At 36.5% G+C, this 25,714-nt stretch overlaps 1 protein-coding gene across 1 annotated transcript; it reads right to left on the bottom strand.

Moving 5' to 3' along the window:
• Positions 1–310: 310 nt before the first annotated feature.
• On the bottom strand, positions 311–24,317 carry LOC109040643 (uncharacterized). Its single transcript, XM_072302579.1, has 17 exons — positions 24,174–24,317; positions 22,942–23,088; positions 21,493–21,551; positions 20,796–20,937; positions 19,978–20,139; positions 17,707–17,848; positions 11,919–12,061; positions 11,211–11,269; positions 10,307–10,448; positions 9,334–9,498; positions 8,122–8,274; positions 6,780–6,953; positions 5,249–5,392; positions 3,903–3,961; positions 2,197–2,338; positions 1,469–1,633; positions 311–755 (listed from the first exon to the last, which is right to left on the bottom strand). The coding sequence occupies exons 2-17, from the start codon at positions 23,080–23,082 to the stop codon at positions 585–587; spliced, it is 2,163 nt and encodes a 720-aa protein (XP_072158680.1). The 5' UTR covers positions 23,083–23,088; positions 24,174–24,317; the 3' UTR covers positions 311–584.
• Positions 24,318–25,714: the final 1,397 nt, after the last annotated feature.

The raw sequence follows: 25,714 nt of genomic DNA, 5'->3' as shown, positions 1-25,714 counted from the left end.
TCTGAGAATAAATTACTTTTTTTGTAACTTTTATCCATGAAAGTGCATGGCACTTTGCTTTGAAGTTGTTCGCCTTGAAAAAATTTACGACCAAATATATGCGAGGAATATAAGACGTGAATTGAACCCTCTCTCTCAATTCTCAGATCTCACACAGGAAACATACATTTTAAATTGCAGTTTAAAGTGAAAATTAGTGGAGAAGGTATTTTTCATTAATGAGCAATACATACCAAACCACTCAAACTACTTGGGGGGGGGGGGGGCATGATAAACATACATGACAAAATTCTTTATTAGTGGGTAATAGTTACTTTTAAGAATAATTTTATTTCAATAAATTACAGCAAGTGAATATGATAAAGTCCACAGACAGAATCATGTTTCCGTATCGTGGCTAGGTGACAATTTTTTATCCCTCCTTCCTTGAGGAAACACTTCCAGAGGAGAAAAACTAATAATTGAAAAAGATTAAACTTCAGAATTTCAACCTAGGCATTTTGAGATTGATCCAAGTATCCAAGATGGATAGTATTTCCCTGAGATCTTTTGTAGATTTCTCTTATTTGAGAATATTGATTCTGTTACGAGTTAGTTTTCACTTTCGTCTTTTGCTTTTCTTTGAGGCGGTCCCACAACTTCTTGAACTCTTGAACCCCCTTTTCATTTAGCTCCTGGTAATCCGGTACAGCTTGCTTGCAATTAGCAAACCATCGCACAATATTCGGATATTTTGAAATGTCAAAACCGACAGCCTGGAACATAAAATCAAATTATTGAAATAATGAGGATTTTTAAACTTGCTGTCGCCGTCATTTAAAAAAAAGGTTCAAGAGAGAAATGGACTACATTTTGCAATATGGAACTATAAATTCTAGCCCGGTTTAACCGGGCCGGCGACGTATAAGCCATTAGTCTCCCCATCCACATAAGTGTTTTTCTAGAATAGCTAGAATTTATAGTTCCAAATTGCAAAATTCGGTCCAAAATACACGCTTGAATGTGGAATTTAAGCGTCTTTTACTATGGCCTTTGTTTCCGTCAACCATGAAAGCATATCCGAATAAGTTCATCAAGATGAAATTGACTACATTTTGCAATTAGGAACTATAATATTTGCCCTAATTTAGAAACTATGTACGTCCCATCAGTTTCTCCATGTCTATACGAGTTTTTATACCGTTGAGCCAGAGGTTGTAGTTCCAAATTGCAAGCTTTCGTCCCAGTGATTACCGTTCGGACAAAATTGTTTAGAGCCATTGAAATAGGAAAGAGGAAGCTTAAACCCCAAAAGTATCCAAAATCGCGAAAATAGCATTTTCTAAAAAGAAGTTGAAGGGTCGAAACGTCCAAACCTCCCACCTCTGGACCACACCTGTGACCTTCATTTAGTATTTCACCCAGATACAATACCTTATATGCGTTCAGATCATGTTTACTTTTGATGGAGGAGAGAAAATTTACTTACATGCACTGATGATACGCCCGCAAGGAGAGAAATATCAGCGAGAGAAATGTTTTTCCCGGTAACGAAATCCGATTTCTTCAACATATCATCTAAGATTGGAAAAGATTTAGACACTTTTTGGAACCGTTCTTCATCATGAGGAGCAGGTCCAATCATGCAGTAGATCTAGAAAAACAAATATTTGACAAAAATTTTGATCTGAAATATGGGTGAATCAAAACTGGAACATTCCATAATAATAACTCTAACAGTGAAAGAAATGAAACTATTGGCAAAAACGGGCGAGTTTTTTGTATTCACTATTTACCTAGGAATGGGCCAGTAAAGAAGCTGTAGCTTTTGTATACGAATTAAAGCATCCCGATACATGTTTCCTACTTCAAATTTTTCATAACGAGCTAATTTAAGTACAATTTTTAATGTATTGAAACTTAAAATATGGAGCAATTAAGAGGACAATGATCTTATTATTAAATTATTTTTTATCATTCCAGCAGGTGTGCCCGTCAATCGGAAACATTAGTTGGGCAACACTATATCTTTCCGGGAAAATTACGGCCGTTGCCTGATCATTTTTATACATTTAAAACAAAAAAAGTATCTCTATTGTAACTTGAGCCCTGTGATTCAAAGGAATACTTGCATAACACGGCCCATGTCACAATAGAGATGGTTTCATTTGATTTAAATGCGACTAATCTGATGAGTAGTTATAACGTAGAACATACCCAATAATCGAAAAAAGGTTGATAAAAAGTATTCATGTCAAAATCCAGTGCTTGGTCCACCAATGCTCTTTTTTGAGGGTCTTTAGGGTACAGCCCATCGTCTTTCCCATATTTGTTTGCCAAGTACCTCAAAATTGACCGGCTGAAAAATGATAGAACTTGCGTATAATTAATCAATTTTGGATTGAAACCAGACGCAAGCTGCTACAGTCACGAGGAAAAGTCCATTAGTGGATGTCCATACAAGCTGGGGACGCCCATTCCTAGGCAGCATCCCTTCCATTCCTTCGAAACCTCTTCAAGGTACACTTTAAATAAGGTTGACGACAAACAACACCCTTGTTTAAGTCCCTTAGTTATTAAAAACCCCACCGATAGCTCCCAATGTGATTTAACCCTAGGAAAAGCCCCATCATAAAATTCTTTAATCCTCTTTTTCCTCTAACTCCTCTAATTCCTCTTTTTCTACCTTTTTCAAATCAGACTCGACTCATTCATTTTTCAAAAAACCTAAACTATTAAAATCTCTGTATGAATCATTCCAATTCAAAACGTTTATTTCACAATCAACCTATGATATGCCCCCGGACTCGGGCGATTCCGGCGTGCCTCGTTCCGTAATGTGATTCCGTGGTTTCCCCTTCAATTGGTAGGTTGACCACACACCTTAAATTCAAGCATACAACCAACTACGGCGGCGCGTCCGCGCGTTTTTTGTCAGTATGCTACGCCGCCGCACAATGGATCGAGTCAATAGGAGAGGTCGGACATTAAATCTTGGACAAAAACTGCGAATTTTTATGTTTATTTTGTCACATTTTAATTGTACGGGGTGCATTTTAAAGAAAATTTCACGAGGAAACCAATGGAACCACTTTTAGAACCTCAAATTCTTGTATAAACGGAGTTATAAGCATTTGAAGTTTCCAAATTTTGTCCGACCTCCCCTATGGACTCGATCCACCGTGCGCCGCCGCCGCGCCGCATAGTGGATCGAGTCAATAAGAGAGGTCGGACAATATCTGGAAACTTTAAAAGCTTTTAACTTCGTTTATACGAACTTTGAGGTTCCAAAAATGGTTTAGAAGCACCCCTTAAAATTTAAAATGTGACGAAATAAACATAAAAAATTGCAGTTGTAGTCAAAAATTTCATGTCCGACCACTCTGGTTGACTCGATTGACTGTGCGCCGTTCCTCCGCTTCAGAGCGATATGTGTCGTAGCACGAGGAGTCAGCTATTTGAATTCTGTTGCATGAGTCAGGGGGCTTCGAAATCGAGTCGATGAATTCGGATTTTTTAAGATTAACTCCCAAACCGTATACCCGCAGCCTCCGACTTGCGGCCTAAAATAACGGAAGAAAACTTCTAGAACAGGTTGATTTGGCCACCTTGTTTAAAACATTTCAATTACAAATTTGGCTGGCTAAGATAAAAAAACGAGCTAAAAGCCAAAAATAATTCAGCGTATTCAACCACATGATGTTAACACAACAAGCTAAAGTTGAAAATACAACCCACAAAAAATGTGTCAAAATGTGTTGTCTTTGTGAAAATGTTTCCATTGGTTTTCGATTATTGCACTGAAGAAAACCCTAGTTCTTATACATACATAAATCGGACTCAATAGTGAACGAAATCCACATGTGGTAACTTGTAAAATAAATAAATAATTAAATAATATTGCTACAAATGAAAAATCTCACCTTTCATATAAGAAGAATCCGTCGTCATCTATGACAGGTATTGTGTGCAGAGAGTTCATCTAGAAAATGGGACTGGTGAAAAAGTATTGAAAACACAATGTTAAATAAACTGAAATATCAAGGTAGAGCTGAAGAAATTAGGGATAAAGCTTATAAATGACGAGTATTAGCGAGGTGTTGATCAATCCCAGTATGCATTGTAATGTACAAATGCGTAACGTACGTGAAATGCACATTTTTGTGCGAGGAGGAATCAACGCTCATTTAAAATCGTGAATTACTAGCTTACAGCCGCACGATAATTTTTGCATAGGAGAAGAAATCATTGTGGAATTCTGTTCACGAAGGGAATTACAACATAACAATAATGTATCTCAATCCTCAATCGACGCACAGTGTATCGAGTCAATCAGAGAGGTCGGACATCAAATTTTTTACCAAAACTGCAAATTATGATGTTTATTTCGTCACATTTTAAATTTTTAGGGGTGCTTCAAGAAGACAATTTTACGAGGAAACCAGTGGAACCACTTTTAGAACCTCAAAATTTTGTAAAAACGGAGTTATTAGCTTTTGAAGTTTCCAAATTTTGTCCGACCTCTCCTATTGACTCGATCTATTGTGCGACGAGGCGTCTCACACAGTGGGACATTAATGATAACGCCTGGATGCAACTATTTATGCTCTATGGATGACCATGTTGCATACAGATAAAATTGCAGGCGTTTCGGTTGCCTCGCTTCTTAGAGATAAGTGACACAATTAGTCAGTAGTCACCGAAGGCGCACTTTTCATGAGCAATTAAGGCATATAACAAGAGCGACTACAAGGCGTTTCCACTCCACCATAACGGAATTATTTCAGCAAGTTTAGACTAATGAATCGAGCTGCATAAATTTTTGCTGTTTTTAATCAATCGCCAACTTTTCGATTTCGGACCTAGATTTTTGGAAATTTAAGGGGATATGGAGTTTGGCTATACAATGGTAAAGCATCAAAAGAAGGATTTAAGGTTGCGTTTCAAAGTGAGGATTTTGTATTCTCAACTTGCCATATTAGAATAAATTATAATCAGCATTTCCCCAACAAGCTCATGAACTTTGAACTTTCATTCGCCATAACTCCAACTGAGATGGTAATTTTTGTATGTTTTTTGTCCCGAAATAGTTAGTTAGTTAGTATAATTTTAAGACATTTAGCGTCTCAGGCTATTAACGTCTTTACAGATAATTTTGAATTCGTATAGCGTTCTTCTCTATGATGTTGTATCAATAATTGTTGAGGAGTTTTTTCTCCTTTCGAAATGGGACTTTCCTCACTGTTGCTTTTTATCAGTAGTCACTCACCTTCAAGAACTCCGGTGTTTTTTGCTCCCCTTTGAAAAGGTCTGTGAATTTTAGGTTTATGTCCACTTCCAGGAGTTTTGCAGTCATTATTACTGCACGACAAGGAGGGCTAAACGGCATGTAGTACAGATCAATACGCCCCATCTGTTATGATAAAATTACACAGGTACATGAAAGAAGCTATGTTCTAATGATATAATATGCTGACCACGTGCAATTAATCTTGACCGATAATGGAGCTCTTGCATGTACCGGGGATTTGCGATTCAAGGACTTCTTTCATCGTAGAAAGCGAGAAACACGATGGTGCCACCGCTTTTTCCTGAAACAAACTCCAAAGCTCAAAGAAACTATGAAAGTTGAAGTCGTAATGGCGAGGATCACCTACGCTATAGAGTCCACCTCTAAATCTATTCAAACTCTTTATCCATCCATCGGGTTTGCGAACTCCAAAGATAGAACTGCAGCAACTCTGCATATGTATTTACTCCCTGTTCGTGCATGGAGAGTTAAAATATTTGTAGATACAGAGGTGAACTCTCAGCGTAGCGTGGGGGACAGACCCCCCCCCCCCCTCCATTACGACCTTAATTTGGAGAGCTTTCTTGGGGGTTTGAAATTGTTTTCTTCCAGAGAAATCAGTGGCTTCATTGTGTTTCTCCTGAAACTTTACGTGATAATAAGTACTCAGCTTACAAATACATGACACATGCAAGAGTTTCATTTTCATCATGCGTTTCTTAGTAAAAATTGAGAGGCTTGCAGGACAAGGCGCATGAGTGCAGTTTTCGTTATTTCGAGAAATACGCGTTTGAAGTTGCAAAATTACACGGATCCTTATGACGGAAAGAAAGTTCAAACTGACTTTTTTATGCTTAAAAATTGGAATACGGGAGCGATTTTTTTTACAGAATATGCATTTAAGACTAGTTTTGCTTGAAATCATTAAGTAGTATCTCAATTGTTTTAAAAACCACACTTATGCACCTTGTCCTCTAAGCCCCTCAATGATTGTTTGAGTTCTGCTTCGTCAAACTTTTTTTATACTGTGATATTTGATCGTAACATAGTTACACCTAAACTTATGATTGTCAAAAATTCCCACAGAAAAAGACAATTTTGGAATAAATACAAGATTATGGGGTTTGTGGAGTTTTCCTTCCTTCTTTTCAGCGTAAAATGTGAATTTTATTAACATTTATGAAGTTTTTCAAACAATTTCCCCGAAAAGCAGTATACAAAAAGGAAGGTGCGCTAGCGTCCTAGAAGTCCAATTTTGAGAACCTATTTACCCCTCGCAGGGGTCTAATAGTATGAAGTAGATACCTATATACAGTCACACATTTTATTCAAAGGATGGGGGATGGGAGGGGCAGCCATCTGAAGAAACAGCCTGCTTATAGCCCCCTAGCTGCGCCAATGTGTGTTTATCAGCCATTATTGGCTGTGTGCTTTTAGTTCCTGGCCAAATGTTATGCTGAGTGCAAGTCTACTCATCCTATAGATATTATTTATTTTCATCGTCACTTACCTTAGTGGAAAATGCAGCAATATTCCGCAAATTACAACTCGCCAAACGTCGTGTAGATTTGAACAAAAACAGTTTGTGTCGTATTACACGCCGCGAAGAAAGTGTAGATAAATAACTAAAATTCCCGTGATTAAATGATCTCGATAGGAGAACTGCACCGCTCAAGAGTGGAGTTTACACTGATGACACTGATGGGAGAGAAGTGCGTACACGCGCGCGTCAAGCCGCGCCTCAGCATGTATACGCAACGATATAAAATGGGCAAGGAAGGTGTAATAGCCTCGTCTCATCGCTCAACGTCCAACGTAACGTCATTCGAGTTCTATTTGTTGCCGAACCATGCTGCGACAAACTGATGCCAGCTCGACTTTTTTAAGTACTCTGGTTGCAACGCAGACGGGGAAAAAAATATTTACAAAACTGGCAAAAAATGGTTTGGAATTTCTGAAATTCGCTTTGTTCGCTGAAATGCCCACCCTCGTGGTGAGGGGAATTTGCAAAAATAGTCATTTTATTGTGCGCAAATTGCAAACTATAATTTTGCGAATAACATTACTATAGGTAGTTTATGCTGTTATTGCCAAAACTTTTGCTAGTTTGCAAAATGTTTGCCGAATTGGCATATGGTTTTGCTCTTTTTACCTCGTAATTATTTTGCGAAACTTACCTGACTTACACACCTGTTTGACAGTGATTTTCGGACACAGTGAGATATAGACTAAAGCTTGATTTAAGGTACTAATGAAAAGGGCCGAGAAGCTTTTGTCGAAGATTGAAAAAGAGAAATTTTAAATCCACTTCAAATTTGTACATTGCATAAAATAAAGAAGTATATTTTAAGTAGAATACTTATAAACTTGATACATTTATAATTTTGTTTGACTCTACGTCGCGGTGGTTTCATTTTTGTGTTTCAGGAATATGGTGATAATCATAAATACTTGATAGGTACCTAATTTTCAGCACGGCTATGCTGACGTGCCAAGGAAGAACGCCGTATGAACATTCGAAAATTTCCAATTTTCTTCCGATAAATTGTTTATTCTTGAGAAAAGTTATGAATATTTTTCCTTGACATATTCAGACTCTTTAGATCAAAGTACAAACCAAATTATCCGAGAAATTAGAGGGAAAATATGCACAAATTTGCCTGTAAATTAGTGATTTGTCCAATGACATTTGGCAACGCCTGAAGGCTCAAACGGCGTTTTTCCTTAGCACAGAAGTATGTGTATGGGGTATTTTTACATTACCTAATTAATGGAAAAGTTTGCTTGACAACAATTTAAATAGAAAATTAAATACGAGTAATGCGCGATGATTATGCTTATGTAGTGAGTTATTGCAATTTCCGAACTGCATACTGATCCACCAACTGTTTGAAGAGGGCAGCACCCTCGGCGTTAGCTTCCTCGTAATCTGGTAGAGTTCTCTTGCATACTGTAAACCATCTATTGACATTCGGGTATTTTTTAAGGTCTATTATACCGACAATCTGAAAAAAAAAGTTATTATATTTTCAGCAACTGTGCAAACAACTTCTCGTATTTTAGTCCCACTGGAGTTCTAATCGCTTATTAGAAAAAATTACAAGATAAAATAAGTAGAGTCTTCGAAAAAATCATTGCGTACAATAATTGCGAATATTGTATAATCGGACATGGATGCACCTATTCGTGTTCGTGGGATGTCCATGTTGCATGCATGACAAATGAAGGCGCCTTAGCGTTGTGCATTTTTGTAGTGGTAGTGGTAGTGCAAACTTTCGCTCTATAAACTCTGTGAGTGAGGAATGATAAATAGAGGCACCATCTCGTAGAGCTATAATATATCAGCATCCTACCTCTCATTACCTGTTATTTCACATTTTATATACATCCATGCATCGATGTATTAAGACAGGATATAAGCAATTTTTACGTACGCCCCCGTGGCAATAGGTAATACACAGGTAAAAATATCAAAACACATGGGAGTCAAGGTTGAAAATGTGTTGAACAAAAAGCCCGAGACATTCTGGCTGGTCATCCAGTCATTATAAGTCGGCAAATGGATAAATAATTGGAGACGTAGTAATCTCAGCATCGGACTGTAAACGACAAGCTTAATTTTTCATTTCTTTCTTGTTTTCCCCCTAATGAATGGATCACCAACCAAAACGTAGTAGTTCAAGTAGTTTTAAAACAACAGTAGTTTAAATGTTTTAATTACGTGACTTGTGCGGAAAAAGCCTCCTCATGTTATATTAAAACGTAGTAGGTTATTGTTGTTCATATATTTTCAGCCTTGTTCGCAGTTTTCTTTTTATATTTTTTTTTCATCATCGACGTAAGTATAGGTTTTTAACGTATATAAGTTTTAATGAAAAATGGTTCAAACATTGATTTGAAGTGAGGTCTCACGATTAATCGAGCCAGCAATCCTCAAGGTTAGGTGTTGTGATGGCTATTCGATGACTTGATCAACCCGGCTTTGACTTTGATGTATATTGATCGCACGATTTGATCGTGTGACATTGGATGTTGGGTGGAAAATTGCGTGAATGTCAAATTACATCGACTGTTGAGACCGAGGCTGCGAGAGACGCATCTGCCAACGTGATTGAGTCCCCTGCTGCGTATATAGATCCCTCCAACATTACATCCAAAAATCCAAATGCTTCCTCCAATTTTCTCAGCTTATCCAGATCAGCAGGAGCTCCGAAGAAAGTGCTGGGGTACTGCAAAGAACACGTAATCCAAAAATTTGACATTTTTACCCCAAAACAAAGTCAATGAATGCATTCATTGAAGGTTCTGCGACTTTTTTTTTTTTTTTTTTTTTTTTTTTTTTTTTTTTTTTTTTTATAATTTTAATAATGTACGAGGCCGTCTAGAAAAATCTGATGCTCCGTTCCAATCCAATATCCATCAATTCTCCTCATCAATTCACCAATTTACATACTTTTAAAGAGCATTTTATAAAATCGGTTTATTTGGCTTATATGTAGACGGTGAAACTGAGACCACGTATCACCTTTACGGTGTTAAAAAATCCCCACTGCCATTTTACTTTTTTCAGAAGGAGAAGAAATCAAAATATCATTTCTTGAAATGTTCACGGAGTTTTTTTTCCGCACAGAGAAGAGACAGAATATAAGTTTTCAAAAATTATCGTTGATTAGTTATCCATTTAAAAAATAAAATATGACTGGAAGTTTACAACGTCGCAGACCGAGATACACGGTCTGGAAGTTTTAACGTCGATATCGCCTCTATACTTTTTATCATATTAAATGTAAGTTTTTGCCTCATTTATTGAGAATGTAGGCGTTAGTAATACAATGCTCGCCCATAGATGATAGAATATTGTGCAGTAATGACCGAGGGTAAAGCTCTTCTTATTTTGTTGGTATTTTTTCAAAGCCCATTCGAGAGAATAATGTAATAAAATTAAATGTGCAATACTGTAAAAAGAGGATGCTTTTTAGGAAATCAATGCTAGTTGAGAAAAAAATCATTGGTTTATTCATTTGTGTATAAACTCACAAAATAGTCGATGTACCGTTGCAAAAGGGTACCCATGTCAAAATAGAATCTTTGGTCAACGATTGCTCGTTTTTTAGGGTCTTGAGGGTACAACGAGTCATCTTTACCGTACTTGTTGAACAGATAGGTAATTATTGCACGGCTGTAAACAGGAACCAAATTTATTAAACCTTTGTAGATTCGTTTAATTCAAGAATGAAATCACGATACGTAAATGAAGCCAGTTCAATAGATTGTTCCAGATTAATTGTCTTTCGCTGAAGAGAGTGTTCCGTTGAATTCAAAACGTTTTAATTTTTTGATACTGTATTAAAAGGGTTGAAAAATCGAAAATCTGTTATTGCAGAATATTCTGGAGGACTATTACTTTTAAGCTTAGGAGGCTCCTGCTGGTCTCTTCTTCTTCCTCTATAGTCCTTAAATATCCTATTCGATGAAATGTTTATTTTTGAGGAAAGTTAGCCATCCCTTTCCTTGAAACTTTCAAATATTTTAAATTGCATTTCAAACGAAATTGTCTGGAAACTTTTAAGGAAATTATTTACAACTTTTCCAGAAAATCGTTTTATGTTGGAAGAAATATAACAACGCCTGAAAGATCGTACAAAATTCTTTCATAGCATGAAAGTTTGAGCGTTTATTCTCAGAAATTCCAGTTTACCCACACCCTGATTTCAAAAGTTTCAATTTATTCAGGTTGAAGCTCTAGTCTAGTAGCGTCTTAGATAGAAAATCTCCAGTTAGTTTTTGTGCCTTGTGCTGAGAATCTAGTTATCTCTTTCCAGATCTAGACTTTCAAAATTCAAACGAACAGCAGATGAACGTTGGCATCAAAAAACCAAAACTACTATGAAACGGCTAACATTTTTTTGTAGGTACTAGAAGACAACTACAATAAACTGACCTTTCCCACAGGTAGAACCCATTGTCATCCAGCGTTGGGATTGTGTGTTGAGGATTCATCTAGAAAACAAAAGTCAACTACATATTCATAAGAGTTAACTTTCATCTAGGAAAGGAGCCTTCAAGAATTGAAGGTATATCTTCTGCAAAAAAAAAAAAAAAAAAAAAAAAAAAAAAAAAAAAAATTGAAAATAATAATCCGGATAAAACTTTTTTGATTTGCGGTTCAAAAAAGAAAGAACAAACTGGAAAAATTTACGCAATAGGAACGTTCTTCGGGATTTTTTAAAATGTGCTCTTAGCGAATAAATTTGGCTCCAATTTATTCAATTCACCCGGAATTACAGATAATTTATACGATAAGTTCTCTAGAAAACTGAGGGTACGTGTTGAATCGTCGAGACTTGGCGAAAAGACGCTAATGCGTCTTCAGTACGTCACTGTCATCTTAATGCAAAAATAAAAGACTTTCAGACTCCTGAAATTGTGTCCGCATCCTATTTTGATGGGAGAAAAATTGGATGCTCAATTTAAAGGATCTATCTCTATGTATTCTGGCTTGAGTCATGAATGTGTTTTTGAAGGGTCTCGAGGCCCGGGTCACAATAGGGCTAATTCCTTTTAATTTAAATACGTCCAATTTGAACATCATTGTGGCCACGATCACATAGAACTTTTAGGAAGTTCGTTTAAGATGTCATAAACTTACCTTCAGGAAGTGTGGTGTCATATTTTCACCCTTAGCCACGTTTGTATGCTTAATGTTGAGGTCAACACCGATTAACTTCGCTGCCAGCAAAACACCGCGGCAAGGTGCACTCGCTGGGTGGAAGTACAAATCGATCGTCATGTCTTCTTAAAGTAAACAAAATTGACCATGAAAAATTGCAAAAAGTTATGTAAAATAAAATCTTATGATTTAGGATTGATAGGTAAAATAGGTTGACAAGAAATATTATTTGAACGCAAAGCCACGAATATCAGAATACTAGTTTTCATCACGATTTGCCTCACATAGATTACTCCTCATTTTTTGTGACCGGGAAATTTGTATTGCTGAACGTAGAATACGTCAATTTTACATTCACAAGTTGAACTCGGAATTATTATAAGCTCATTTTGCATCCCACATAAAGTTGTGTTGAAACTCACGTGTTGAGTCTAACTTCTTTTAGGGTCACTTTTAGGAGTTTATACTCGTATATTTTTCATGTCACTTGGAGGTACTGCTCCAGCCCCAGCCTTTGGTTGACGCAATTATTGTTCGCGTGCTTGTACTCAAGTACCACAGATTGCAGTAAGTGGCAATTCCATTGTAAAAAATATTACAATTCCACTGAGTGTTGTGTATGCTGCCTAGTTCCTATTTGAAGGGGCCCCATTTATTGAAACTTATTCAATAAAATTGAAATAAGTTGCAATTTTTCATTGCATTGCGTATTGCCTATCTTTCTAACACATGGAGCTCATTTTGTCAATTGTTAAAAATTGGCATGGATTGACTAAATGATGTAAAAATATTGCAATTTAACGGTAAAAGATTTAAAATTGCATTGAGATCAAATTGTAATTTAATTTAAATACTTCCGTTGCACTGTGTTACTTGGGAGTTTCAAAATTTTACGATGTAGAGTGCAAAATGAATAAGACTGCTTGAAAACTATTTTTTTTAAAATTAACCTCCTGATAAAGAAATAAAACGATAGGAGGTTACAATTTGTACTTCTATGAAGCTCAACCTCGGAAACACACTGACAAATGGTTGAAAAAGGTTTTTATTTTTTATTGTTATTTTTACTTTCGTGAAGATACATTCTAAGAACTTACCAAATATGAAGCTTTAAAACCGAGTCTTTAGAATCTCCAAAAGTAGAACGTTCACTGTCAACCGATTGACGATTTATATCCAGCCATTGAACTGACAGTAAGAGAAAAATTGGTCTATGCAGGTCTTTACAAAGCCTGTGTACATTTTGTGGAGCGTTTTGGATCGATATCCGTATCAGAAAGATAGGTCCCCTATCTGACGAGTGTCTGAAATAGCTGTCTTTTTTCCCGAATTCAATTAGCACCTCTTAAACTCGTCGTTCGTTTCATACAAAGCCGTGCCTTTTTGAGGATCGCCAAAATGATGAAGGTAGTGAGATGAATGACACAAATCCATTGATTAATCTCATTTTGATTAGGCTATCTCAAGAACAGCCATCTTCCGGATGAACTGACGCTCCTCTTTGCAATTCATTCTGTCGAAGACTATTTAATTGGACTGGATTTGACGATCAGCAGGTACTCAATGTGGGGGGAAGGAAGAAAAAAAACAGGAAGAGAATTTTTTTACCCCTTTGACAGGCTTTATTAGAAAATGTATCACTCTGAGCATGTAAAGTAGAACAAGTGCATATATGGTTGCAAAACGTAAACTTATGGAAACATATTTACCAGAGCAGAGGATTTAATCTTAATGACGCTGGAAATTGACTATACCACTAAATTTAAAACCAAGGAACAGTGGAGACAAGGCTAACATATATAAAAATACACGGAACGTTTCGGTTCCTCACGATACTATTACCAACCGCAAAAAAGTATAAAAATAAAATCTACTATAACCTATACCAGATTTCCGTGGTAAAAATTGGCAGTAGAATCTGCGTTCCAAAATACCATAGATCTACGGCCGGCTGTAAGATTTCCAATAGCTTCTATAGCCGGCTACACAATTTCTTATAGCCTTTCATAGTCAATGGCGAGTAAGCAACAGCCTGGCAATATAGTGTATGCTAAACGTTAGTAATTACGGATGCTAGGACTTAGTGAGTTTTTGGACTACCGCTCTCTTTTTGGGCCGAAGTATCTTGATTCATTTTGCGAGGAAAGCTCCGTACTTTTGATGGATGCCTGCCATTCCTAATATATTAGAGCGCCTTCAGTTTCGTATGATACTGTGCAATCCCTCTGGTGTGAAATGGTTGCTTCAAGCGCCGTGGCACGCGCTTCCAGGACTTTATGTCCACCTACCTATCGTCCATTAAATAAATGTCCACCGCTATTTATGTCCACTAAACGTTAAGTCCAGTCTTTATTAAGTCCACATGATTTAATGTCCAACCATGAATATGTCCAAAATTGTCCAAATTGTGGACATGTTATGTCCACATTTTTTTCTTCTCATTTAAATGACAGGAACCACACTGAAAAAAAAGTATGGTGACATTTACTATGAGTCTACTTGATTTTTTACACAGTGATACTATTTAGTGGAAATAACCAGAATTATAGTAGTATTCGCCAGAACTCTGGTGATTCTTACCATAGTATGGTAAATGCCACCATAGAGTCTGGTGTTTATTACCATATTCGTATCACTGTGTCAGAGATGGTAAAATCTACCGGCATATTTTTTTCAGTGCACCTCAAAAATAAATGCATACTACTTATATGCATACCTTCATTCTTAAAAAACACTTCATTCATGAATCAAGTCATGAAAAAGAACAGACTCTAAGAGCAGATAAAAACTTATGTTCATGTGTACACTGTACGGATATGATAAGATGAAAACCAAAGCGGGAGCTAGGAAACGCTCCAATGCCAAATTAAACATTTTTCAGTAACAGATGCAGTCAAAATTGGACTGAGTTAAGCAGAAAGGAACCAACCCACATTTTGGAAAAAATTGAGTTATGAGTGGTTTTGAACTCAACCACTGCTCTACTATCTACCGCCAAAAATTCAAAGTTTTTGTTGGAGCAAATTTTGCAGAAATTGAACTTTAAGTTTATCTTTTACATTGAGTCTTATGCAGGAGCCAAACTTTAAACCTCTTTTTCTCGGTTCGATCCCGATGTGGCTTGGTTCCTTTCTGTTTAACTCCGTCCAATTGAAAGTCCTCTTTAACTAGTTATTTCGTGCGCCTTCAATCTTGTAGGATACTGTGCAACGCCTCTGACGCGAAATAGTTGCTTAAAGCGTTGCGTTGGCGGCAGGTAACCAGCGTGACACGTGCATAGGCGCCTACAAACCTAACGGATACTTCACGCGTTGCGCAATGCGTGAAGTATCCTGTTATGTTTGTAGGCGCCAGTGCGCGTTCTGCGCTGCTAACACGCCGCTCCGCTCTGTGTTAGGCTCTAATATTTAAACTCGCGGAGTCAGCGTTTTTTCAACTCATGATTTTGAAATGTTTGCACTCTCTGCATTGATTATTCACTTTTAAACTGATGAAAAAGAAATATGTACTACTGGAAAATATAATGTGTTTTTTGCAAATATAATAGTGGTTCCGTATCAAATTTAATGATTTCCAAAGCATTCAAATTTATTCTTTTATATTTTGGGCTTTTACTGTGCTGCAGCGTGGTGTAAGCGCAACCAAACGCTCAAAATTGGACGTATTTGACTCACGGAGGTCGATGTACAAATAAGTTAAAAACAAAAAATTGCGTGCTTCTTAGTTTTTTTCCTCTTTTATTAATTTTTGTTTGGTTTCTTTTATCTCAACTACGGCCCATTGAGATTCATATCGATGCCATTGCTTGGAAAAGGTTTTACATAATATTTACCACGCTTTAAAAATGTAAATTTTTTTAAAACGAAGTAATCAATTTCATTTAAAAAAAAAGAATGTACATTTAAGGCATATTTTACATCGGAAATTTCAAGGATAGAAATGAAACCAAGTATTTACCAAAGACAATTTGAAAAGATGAATCAAAAGAAGAAATTAACATTTCATTTAAAATATGAGTCACGATAACAACACCTCATTCTCTCTTAATTTTCTCATTTCGATATTGTCAATATAATTTTACACACGGACTAAAATATGACGCTTGAATTTGATTTTAGTGGACTTTAAATTTGTAGACTTAAGGTAGTGGACGTTTGAGTAATGGACTTAAAAATAGTGTGGGCTTTAGAACTGTGGACGTAAAAATTGTGGACGAAAAGTCTGTGGACGTAAAAAAAGTGGACATAAAGTCCGTGTACCGTGGCACGCTGCGGTGCGGCAGGCGGGCAGCGAGCGCGAAACGCGCATTGGCGCCTACAAACCTTACAGGGATACTTCACGCATTGCGCAACGCGTGAAGTATCCCTGTTAGGTTTGTAGGCGCCAGTGCGGCGCCGCTCAGCTTTGTGTTAGACTCTAATATTTAGTCTGGCGGAGTCAGCGTTATTCAACTCATGATTTTCAAATGTTTGCACATCCTGTATGGATTATTCTCGTTTTAATTGATAAAAAAAAAGTATGTATTAAAGGAAAATATAACATGTGTTTAGTAAATATTAAGGTGGCTCCGTATCAAACTTAATGATTTCCAAAGCACACGAATTTCTACACAATTTCTTATGTAGCCTTTTATAATCGATGGCAAAAAATCAACAGCCAGGCGATAAAGTGTAAAGCCTGGCGATAGGAACTATAGCCCGGCTGCATAATTTTTTATCACTTCGTATAGCCCGGCCGTATGATTTTCTCCGCATTCTACAGCCAGCTATATGATTTTCTGTAGCCTTCTTTAGCCGGCTAAAAGAATTTATATGGTATTTTGAAACGCAGCTCTTATCGCCAATTTTTACCAGGGTATCAACACCATGCCATGTGACGCCGCGCTGGTTTCTTTTAATTTTAATCTATTTTTTTATTTTTGTAATTTTTTGATAATGATTCGTAAGACACCGAAACGTCTCGTGTATTTTTTTGTATTTTAGCCTTGTTCCCACTGTTTCTTTGTTTTGCCTCGACTATTTCCGTTTTGGGCTGCCTGTGTACTTTTGTCTTTGTCACTAAACTTATTTGAATTCATCATCACAATGAGGAAGTAAAACAGGGGAAAAACTCAATCGGTACGTAATTCTTTTCTTGTTATGCATTTATGCCAAAAGAAACAAACAAAATCCGTTTTTTCTGGCTTAAAAACAAAGCGTCCTTTGTAATTTTAAAAACCTAGGATTATATTGAATTTTGACTCGTGCGAAGGACGCCTGCTTTTAGAGCCGATCGTCGTGTGAAATAGATGAAAATTTAAATATAATGTAAAAACTGCAAGAGTAACTTTATTCATCCGATTCACTCTAAAACATTACGGCTGCATATCTAAATAAAGTGAAACATGCATTTGTAATTTTAGATGACACATAGCTCACAATTCCTGTCAGAGCTGTATGTCAATGCATGAATTTGTTTTTCAGAATATGAGTAAAATTATAAAATTTGTTTGAAGGAGATGATAAACTTGTCGCACGATCCTAAAGTAGTTGATCATTACTCGTTTAACTGCTGCTTTAAAAAAAAAACTGTTAGTTTCGTGAAACAATCGGACCTCCAGTAGTGGTGAGGTTGCGACGAATAGAAAACATGAGCCGCTCTTGACGATGTACACCGAATATAATACTGCACACTGACGAGTTCTCATGACTGCACGTAGAGGGAACCCTTTTGGTTCATTGGTTCTCATTTTTTCAGAAAATTTGCAGCGATGCAAGATTCTCATTTCATTTTGACTTTAAATCTTCCCAAAGCTCTTTTAATTCGACGGTTCCTTTCAGATTAATTTCGTCATAGCCCGGTAGTATTTTTTGGCACGTAGTATACCACCGGTGAATATTTGGAAACTTGCTGAGGTCCACACCAACCACCTAGAATAAAATAGAATAATAAAATTCTTCCGGCATTAAAATTTACCTCGGAAGCAGAAAGAGGACTTACTTCGGACGCTTATGGTATGGGAAAGCTTCCTGGGCGATGGACCGAAGCATATAATTTAAATAATAATTAAATACTAAAATCTGCTCTAAGCTGCTAAATTTTGCTGATGTGCTGCATTTTTTCTTTCAACGTACTCTCAATTTTTCCACAGACACTTCAAGTAAGCTGATAATGATGAAATAATGTCATGTTCGGTCTGAAAAAAAGAAAGGTATGAAATACTCTCTTTGAGTGCTGTGATAACGTTCAATCGAGTCGGTCATACTGTGTTTCGCGCTCCCTTATCAAGTTTGATTTGAGCTTTTGCCAACTCCTCTCCTCTATAGAACGTTCTCAACCATAAAGCCAATCATGGACTTAAAATCGCTAGTTTTCGTTGATAGAAAATTTCTGTGTGAACATTTTTTCGAGTGGCCTTGTAAGCTTTGTGCCCCTAAAGGCACCGTTTGTTATGGTGATGCTCTGAAAATAAAGTGTTACCATGATATCAGAGGATATCAATGTTTCCGTTGTGCTCAGTTATTCACGGTGCTTCGTTACGAATCGCTTGAAATAGCGGAAAATGAACCGGAACAACTTCTCCTATCAGATTATATAGATCTGTATGAACGTTTAAAAATTCGGGAGAAAGATCTGGAGAGAACAGCTGAGCTAACCATTGTTGCTGACAATTTTCGGTGCTGCCACGGAAAAAGTTTAAACAGTGAAAATTGTGGAGAATGCAATCTTCGGGCTCAAGGAGAGTATCTGTGCTATCACACAATTAAAACTATTCTTTGTGAACATTCGCTCACAGCATATAAGTGTAGTATCTGCTCGCATTTGATCAACATTAAGTCAAAGTTTTATAGCGATTGCTACCCGTATAAACTTTTAAAAACTGATCATATTAGAACAGTGGCAGAAGTTAGTGGTATAAAAGAATGGGGACTCATAACTCCTTCAATAGCTACAGTGCCGAAAATTACAAATACAGTGTTAAAATCGAGTGACAGTAGTAATACTTCGGTATCGAAAACTAATTCAAGAGTGATCTCAGACGAAATTGAAGAAAAAGACGTACCACTAATTTACGATCCTAAAACGGGAAAAAATGATTTACCTGATCCTGAGAGACAATCAACAAACCCCCTTGAGGACCGTCATAAATGGAAATCAGCAAAAAATAAAAAGATATGCGCTTGCGGCAATCGCTTCTCAAATTGGAAAGGACGTCCAAAGTATAAAAGAAGCCAAGAATCCAAGAACAAATTAGAAGAAAAATATGAAAAAAGACTGGAAGTATTAGAACGTGTCATTTCGGCGCAATCTGAACAGATTTCCCAATTCATGACGATACTCGGGGATCTTATTCCTGATCTTATTGGATCAGCGGTGCGCCCCGCAAATTAAAACTCTTTCTTATCCCCAGTATTAGTAAATATAGAGCAAACTTATACATGTATGTTTATTTATGTGATTGTCCAACTAACAATAAGTCTTGAAGAACAAAACTGTCATTCCCGAAAGCGAGTATTCTGAATATTTCATTCTTTTCCTACAATAGTTAATTATTGGTAAGCTAACGCAGGTTTTTGTGTGAAATCATGAAGAATGATTTCAGTTTTTAACCTCTCTAGAAGACAAAGTAATAACTCTGCACTCAAGAATGTTGGAAAACTCGTTATTTTTAATCATATCAAATTATCAAATTACTACCTGTAGGCACGACGAGACAAATGAGACAAACAATCTCGGTGTCGCTCCTATAATCTATTAATTGTCAATAGAAATACATACATAATCTCAGCCACTCGAAGATTATGAGTTTTAAACAACTAGATAATAAGTTTGACATGTAAATACATGTAACAGTTATTTTTAAGCAACATATTTGTAAAAAGGCGACAATAAAGCAACTTTATAAACCAAAAAAAGAAGAAGAAGAAAAAGAAAATAGTCGCTTGTAGTCCAATCAACTATATATTATATCTGCCTCAGTTTTTATATTTGTCCTGCACTGCAATACATGAAATCAATCCAAGTGAGCTCAGAAAATATTAATTAATTTAATACGCACCTCATAATTAGAAACAGTAGTGACGAGTGCAACATCAGCTATTGTAATAGAATCCCCTGCGACGAATTCTGAGTTCTCAAGTATTTTTTCAAGAAAGGGTAGATTCCTAGGAATTTCTTGAAATTTCACCTCGTCATGGCCTTTTTTCAAAACCAGTGGTAACTATTGGGTCAAAATTGATGCTATTAGCATGAATGTGAAAACCAATAAAAATAATATCAAGAACACGAATGTTTAGGCACTGTTTTGCAAAAGGAAATCAGGTGCCATGGACTTGGAGATAAACGAGTTGGAAGTTTCTTTCCTTTCACAAGATTCAGAAAACATATTGACTTATAATTTTTCGTATACAAGATACATTTGTCGCAGACATTGGATTTTTGTCAGAGAATATACTTCCAAAAAAGTCAGAAACTATCATTACCCAATGTTTTTCTAAAAATGTCACCTGATTCCTTTTCGCTTAAATCTACTCATTTTGATTACACTTGAGATAGGCGTAGATGAGATGTGGAAAATGATTCTCCTCATCTCCTCGAACTGTGAATAATCGAGTTTTGTCCCTTTCTTCCACCCATCATGAATAAATTGAGGTTCTTAAGAGAGAAAAGGGCACAAAGATAGTTGAAGAAAAAGCACACATTGTCACAATCCTAATAATATCATTAGTGGAGCCAATTATCAAACGTTTACTACGAAGAGTGTATTTAAACGTTTGTATGTGAGCTGCGATTCTCTCATGATTATAAATGCCGTCTTTACAAATATTTAAAAGAAATCATTTGGAATCCAAGAGACTTTCAAGTTTGAGTACTTACAAAATAATCTTTGAAGGGCTGAAATATTATTTCCATATCAAAGAAAAGTCTCTGATCCACGATAGCTTTCTTCTGAACATCCTTTGGATACAAAGAATAATTTGTTCCATATTTGCTGGCTAAATACGTCATTATGGCACGACTGAAATTTAAAAGTGGGCATACCATTGCAATTAGAGCTTAGGTTTTAATTTTCTCAAGTAGAAACTTCATCGTTCACTTTCCTCAAAGAAATATTGTATATTATAATAGCAGTCTATTTTTCGCATGTTTGCATTTGCCGTTTATTTAAGAGATTGGTGTGATTTGAGTACATAGTGCAGGTTATCTTAGCCTGGTTACATAGGCCTTTTGCAATGATAGTTGTGATCTACTGCTTATCAATTCTTGCAATTTGTTTAAAATAAAGAGCTCTTTCAAAGAATCAAGACTCTTGATTTGTATGGTGTCAGTTTATACATTTGGTTCTTCCTTAACGATCCCACTTTTCGACAACAAGCTGAATAAACTGCAAATACTTACACTCCATTGATTATGTCATTCAAAGCCTTCCATTTCGCTGAGCTCTAACATCCGTGGCTGATCTTACAAAGTTTAATATTCTCATTTGTTTTAGTACATTTCATGTGTTACAACGTATCTGAATATGATAATTTTTTTTTCAAGATAAGATGTAGAGAACACTTGATGTCTTTACCTTTCCGTCAAATAAAATCCATTGTCATCCAGAACAGGGATCGTGTGTTGAGGATTCATCTAAAATAAAAACCCATACTGGAATTAGGAAGTTTGATTCACACATCAATATTATGACATGAAAGTAAGAGATTTAGGATCACAGAACTCATTAGTATATAAGGTTTCTTCAAAGTTTTTTTGAGGGGTCAAATGACACCATTGCCTGCTCTGGGGAATTCATCCACTATATATCGCTTTCTCTCGCTTCCTTTTTGTGGCAGTTTTATAAAGAGTGCTCTCAGAAGAACAAATCCTTCTTTTCAAAGTCAACCGCTCCGACCCCACCCCCCCACCAAAAAAAAAAGACCGTCTCCTTGGGAAAGAGGAGGTGATGAATGCATGCAAATTTTTCAAAGGGGCAATTTTTGTCAAATGGGACTAAAAGCTCGGAGCGTGAATTTTCGACCGAAAAGTATTTGACAAAAGAAAATACTAGTGACGTACATCTCTGTGCCCCAGGGAGTTTATAATAAATTTTAAAAATAATACGACAAATTTGAGCTTCGAAAATAACAGATTAGGACATCAAATTGTCTTTTCGCTAAATCACTTTTTTTCAGTGCAATCTTCGAACCGTCCAAACTCAAGTTTCATTTGGGTTTGAATTTTTGGGCACTCACTGTCTAAAAATTCCGTGGAAAAATCCTCTATGATACTGTGTAGTCCGTATTTTTTTCTGTTGAACTATCATAGAATGATATCTTCACCATTTTTTCAAAAGTTAGTGAGAAAACTTCCTGTAACCTGCGATAAAAGTCTACTTTCATGAAATCTTTGCTGAGTATCTAAATACTAATATAGAAATCTCCTAAATATAACTAGTCCCCAAGTAGCGCAGTGCAACGAAAATATTGAAATTAAATTGCAATTTGATTTCAATACAATTGTAATTCATTTACCGTAAAATTGCAATAGCTTTACATCATTTAGTCGATGTATCAGATGTATGCCGATTTTAAGCAATCAAAAAAGTAAGCTCCCTTTGTCAGTCAGAAAGATAGGCAATATGCAATGCAATGAAAAATTGCAACTTATTTCAATTTTATTGCAATAAGTTTCAATGAATGGGACCCCTTCAAATAGGAGCGAGGCAACATACACAACACTCAGTTGAATTGCAATTTTTTTACATGTAATTGCTATCTTATTGCAATCCGTGCTACTTGGGTCACCATTGGTGTGCGAGCAAAATTATTGAAGAAAAAAATATTCATAAGGATTAGACATTATTGTTCAGATCCACTGCGCGCTTGTCACCTATCAGCAAATGTTGCCACTTTTTCCATCACTCTTAATTATTAGCACAAGAACGTGGTACGAACACTCCATGACGGCACTCAAATTTTGCATGCAATTTCTGGTTAATTTTTGAGTTGATTCCAAACGATCTTAAGAAAATCGAACTTACCTTCAAAAATTCTGGAGTCAAGTGTTCCCATTCAAAGATATTGATAACCTTGAGGTTTAAGTCTACCCCGATTAGCTTCGCAGCTAACCTGACTGCACGGCATGGAGAACTCAATGAAATATGATACAAGTCGATAGTCATTTCATTCTGAAATTAAGCATGAACAGAGTTTGGAAAATAATTTTGAAGGGCTCCCACGGCAGTATGGTCCATTTTTTGTCTTCCTAGTTTTTAATTCATACATAATTTTATTCGTCATCAGCCCCTCAATGGTTTGCTTTTAAGCTTTGTCAAATGATGTCAAAGTACCAACATCTTAATTACAACAGATTCTTGTTGGGTTATTCTCGCAAAAGTGAAAAAGGCAAATTAACATAACACGTTGAATTTGAGATTTAAGTCATGTTGTTCTGCTTTTATTTTTGTTATAACCATCAATTACATCGAATGGTATACCTTTAAATAAGTTTACTGGCATCCGTGACGTGGAAGGTGACTGCATTCGATGAGATACTTGAGATAAAATTAATCTTAAAAATAAATACAACCAGTCAGCCTTAGAGTACTTTAACTTCTCGTTAGCTCATGAAGCAAAAAAGGGGGTAAGAGAACCAGCATTACAATCTCATATTTTTTTATTCAAAAAATACAGTGGGTGGTGCAAAAAATCGTCTTTTCAGGTCGAATGACTCGTAAAATTAATTTTTCTGACGTTTGTGAGATGGTGAAGAGTGAGTCCCATGGATTGCTGAACTTGCACTCATCCACTACTTTAAGCGTTCAAACTTAAAAGTGGTTCTGTAAAACTGTAAGAAAGCTCAACTGAGAGTCTTAAGTGACTAACTAATTAACTGCTAAAATTAAGTTGTGGTCGCCATGTTATCTAAAGACTCTCGGTTTTTATCGTGCCAGGGTGATTTAATGACAATCATGCATGTGAAAATGAATGCTGCAAATTCTGCCGTGCTAAAGAAAAACGATGTATGAACATCCAGGCGTTGTCAAATTTCCTTCGATAAAACACAAATTTCCTGGTACACTTATGAATATTTTCCTTTCAGTTTTTCAAATACTTTTGCTCGTAATTTCACATAAAGTTCCTGAAAATGTCAAGGAAAATATTCATAACTCTACTCAAAAATGAATATTTTATCGAAGGGAAATTTGGCAAGTCTCGAATATTTATACGGCGTTTTTCCTTAGCACGGCAGAATTGCTGTTTTGATAATTACCAAGGAACCAACACGGCGGCACTTGCCTTTCTTCAGCTGAAATGTAAACACTGTTGATGCAAACACACTTATGATGGATTACGAAACTTAAAGAGTTCAACCTGTTCCAACAGATGTCGAACGAACACTGACTACTAGCTTTTCTGAACTGGTCTGAAATGTTCGGCGTGCGGTTGTTTGACCTGTCTCTCGCGAATCTCGCTTCTTAACGTAATCAGCTAATAGAAAAGTCAGCAAAACAAATTTTCACTCCAGGGCTGATTAGCGGGATTAGAAAAGAAATTAAACTTAGAGCTATTATTGTTTGAGATATTCAATAATTAATGTGACAACGCAGCATCTTCGTTTCACCCAGAAAAACGATAAAGCAGTAGCACCCTCCGAGACTTTACTAGGGTCCTCGATCCCCTTGTTCACAATACGTCCCCCTATACGCTTGCGTTGTGGAATCCCTTGTCTTTAACTTTAGTTCAGCTTCTTCTCTGTAGCTTTACGCCGAGGATGGCTCAGTGCTGCAAAACTGAATACGTTCTACTTCGGAATTAAAAAATATCCTATTGATATCATAACCTTAATTTCTTCAGTTATCAACTCGAGATCGCTTTTAAAATTTGCGTCACATAATGTTTTTTGCACAAAATTTTGAGGCTGTATTACTGTAGCCCAAGCGATGACGAATTACATACGATCGTCGTAGAAGTTGCATATTCTCAAATTGAAGGCAAATTTTGTGCATGATACGAATTAGTCGACTTACATTAGTTTCACGAAAAAGAATTCAGTGTCCTAAGAAACTAAAAAATCGTGTAAAAAATAAATCATTCAAATATTGGTCCAAACAGGGTATTCTTAAAAAAATTACGAGGGAGGACCCCCGGATCCCTATGTAGTCTGAGGGGAGGGGGGGGAGACCTCCCTCACCCAGCTAAGCCTTGCTCCTTCCTCGAGACACAATCCTGGCTATCGTGCTTCGCCGTTTCGAGAAGCAGTTTTTCTTACAGTCTTAAACGATATTGCTTAGTGTTGTGCGTCAGTCATGGCTGCGAATGCGCAAAATATGGGCTAAGCATAAGCTTGAAGTGATGGCGGTTAAAGTGAGATGCTCCGGGATAGATGCCGCACAGTGGATCGAGTCAATAGGAGAATATTCGGACAAACCCGGGCAGCTTTGACAGTTCACTGGAAAAAAAAACACACATTGGATCTAGAGTCCGGTCTCTTGAAAACATTGACAAGAAAAAATACTCTTGATTCGATCAGATTTAAGCTTAAATCAAAAGGAAATCCGCTCAAATTAAGCAGCTTGGTTCTTGATTTAAGCAAAAATCCGATTGAATCAAGAGAAATTTTTTTTGTCGTTGTTTTTAAGAGTCTGGACTCTAGATCCAATGCGTTTTTTTTTCCAATGTTAGTATTTTCGAAAATAAGAAACAAAAAATTTCAAGAGTGGTTTCGTTGGTTTTCTCCTGAAATTCCTTTCAGAAACACCTCGTGAAATTGAATTTATGACAAAATAAACACCAAAATTTGAAGTTTTAGCG

The sequence above is a fragment of the Bemisia tabaci genome, chromosome 7, assembly GCF_918797505.1.
Source record: "Bemisia tabaci chromosome 7, PGI_BMITA_v3".
NCBI lineage: Eukaryota > Metazoa > Arthropoda > Insecta > Hemiptera > Aleyrodidae > Bemisia > Bemisia tabaci.
The sequence above is the reverse complement of the archived record's forward strand: the minus strand, read 5'-3'. Positions and strand labels throughout refer to the sequence as shown.

Excerpts from the sequence above, each read along its gene's own strand:
- LOC109040643 (XM_072302579.1), bottom strand. The coding sequence starts at position 23,082 with ATGACTATCGACTTGTATCATATTTCATTGAGTTCTCCATGCCGTGCA. Across the intron at positions 2,339-3,902 it reads GGATTCTTCTTATATGAAAG|CCGGTCAATTTTGAGGTACT; the intron begins GTGAGATTTTTC and ends ATCATTTTTCAG. Across the intron at positions 1,634-2,196 it reads AACCTTTTTTCGATTATTGG|ATCTACTGCATGATTGGACC; the intron begins GTATGTTCTACG and ends TTGTTTTTCTAG.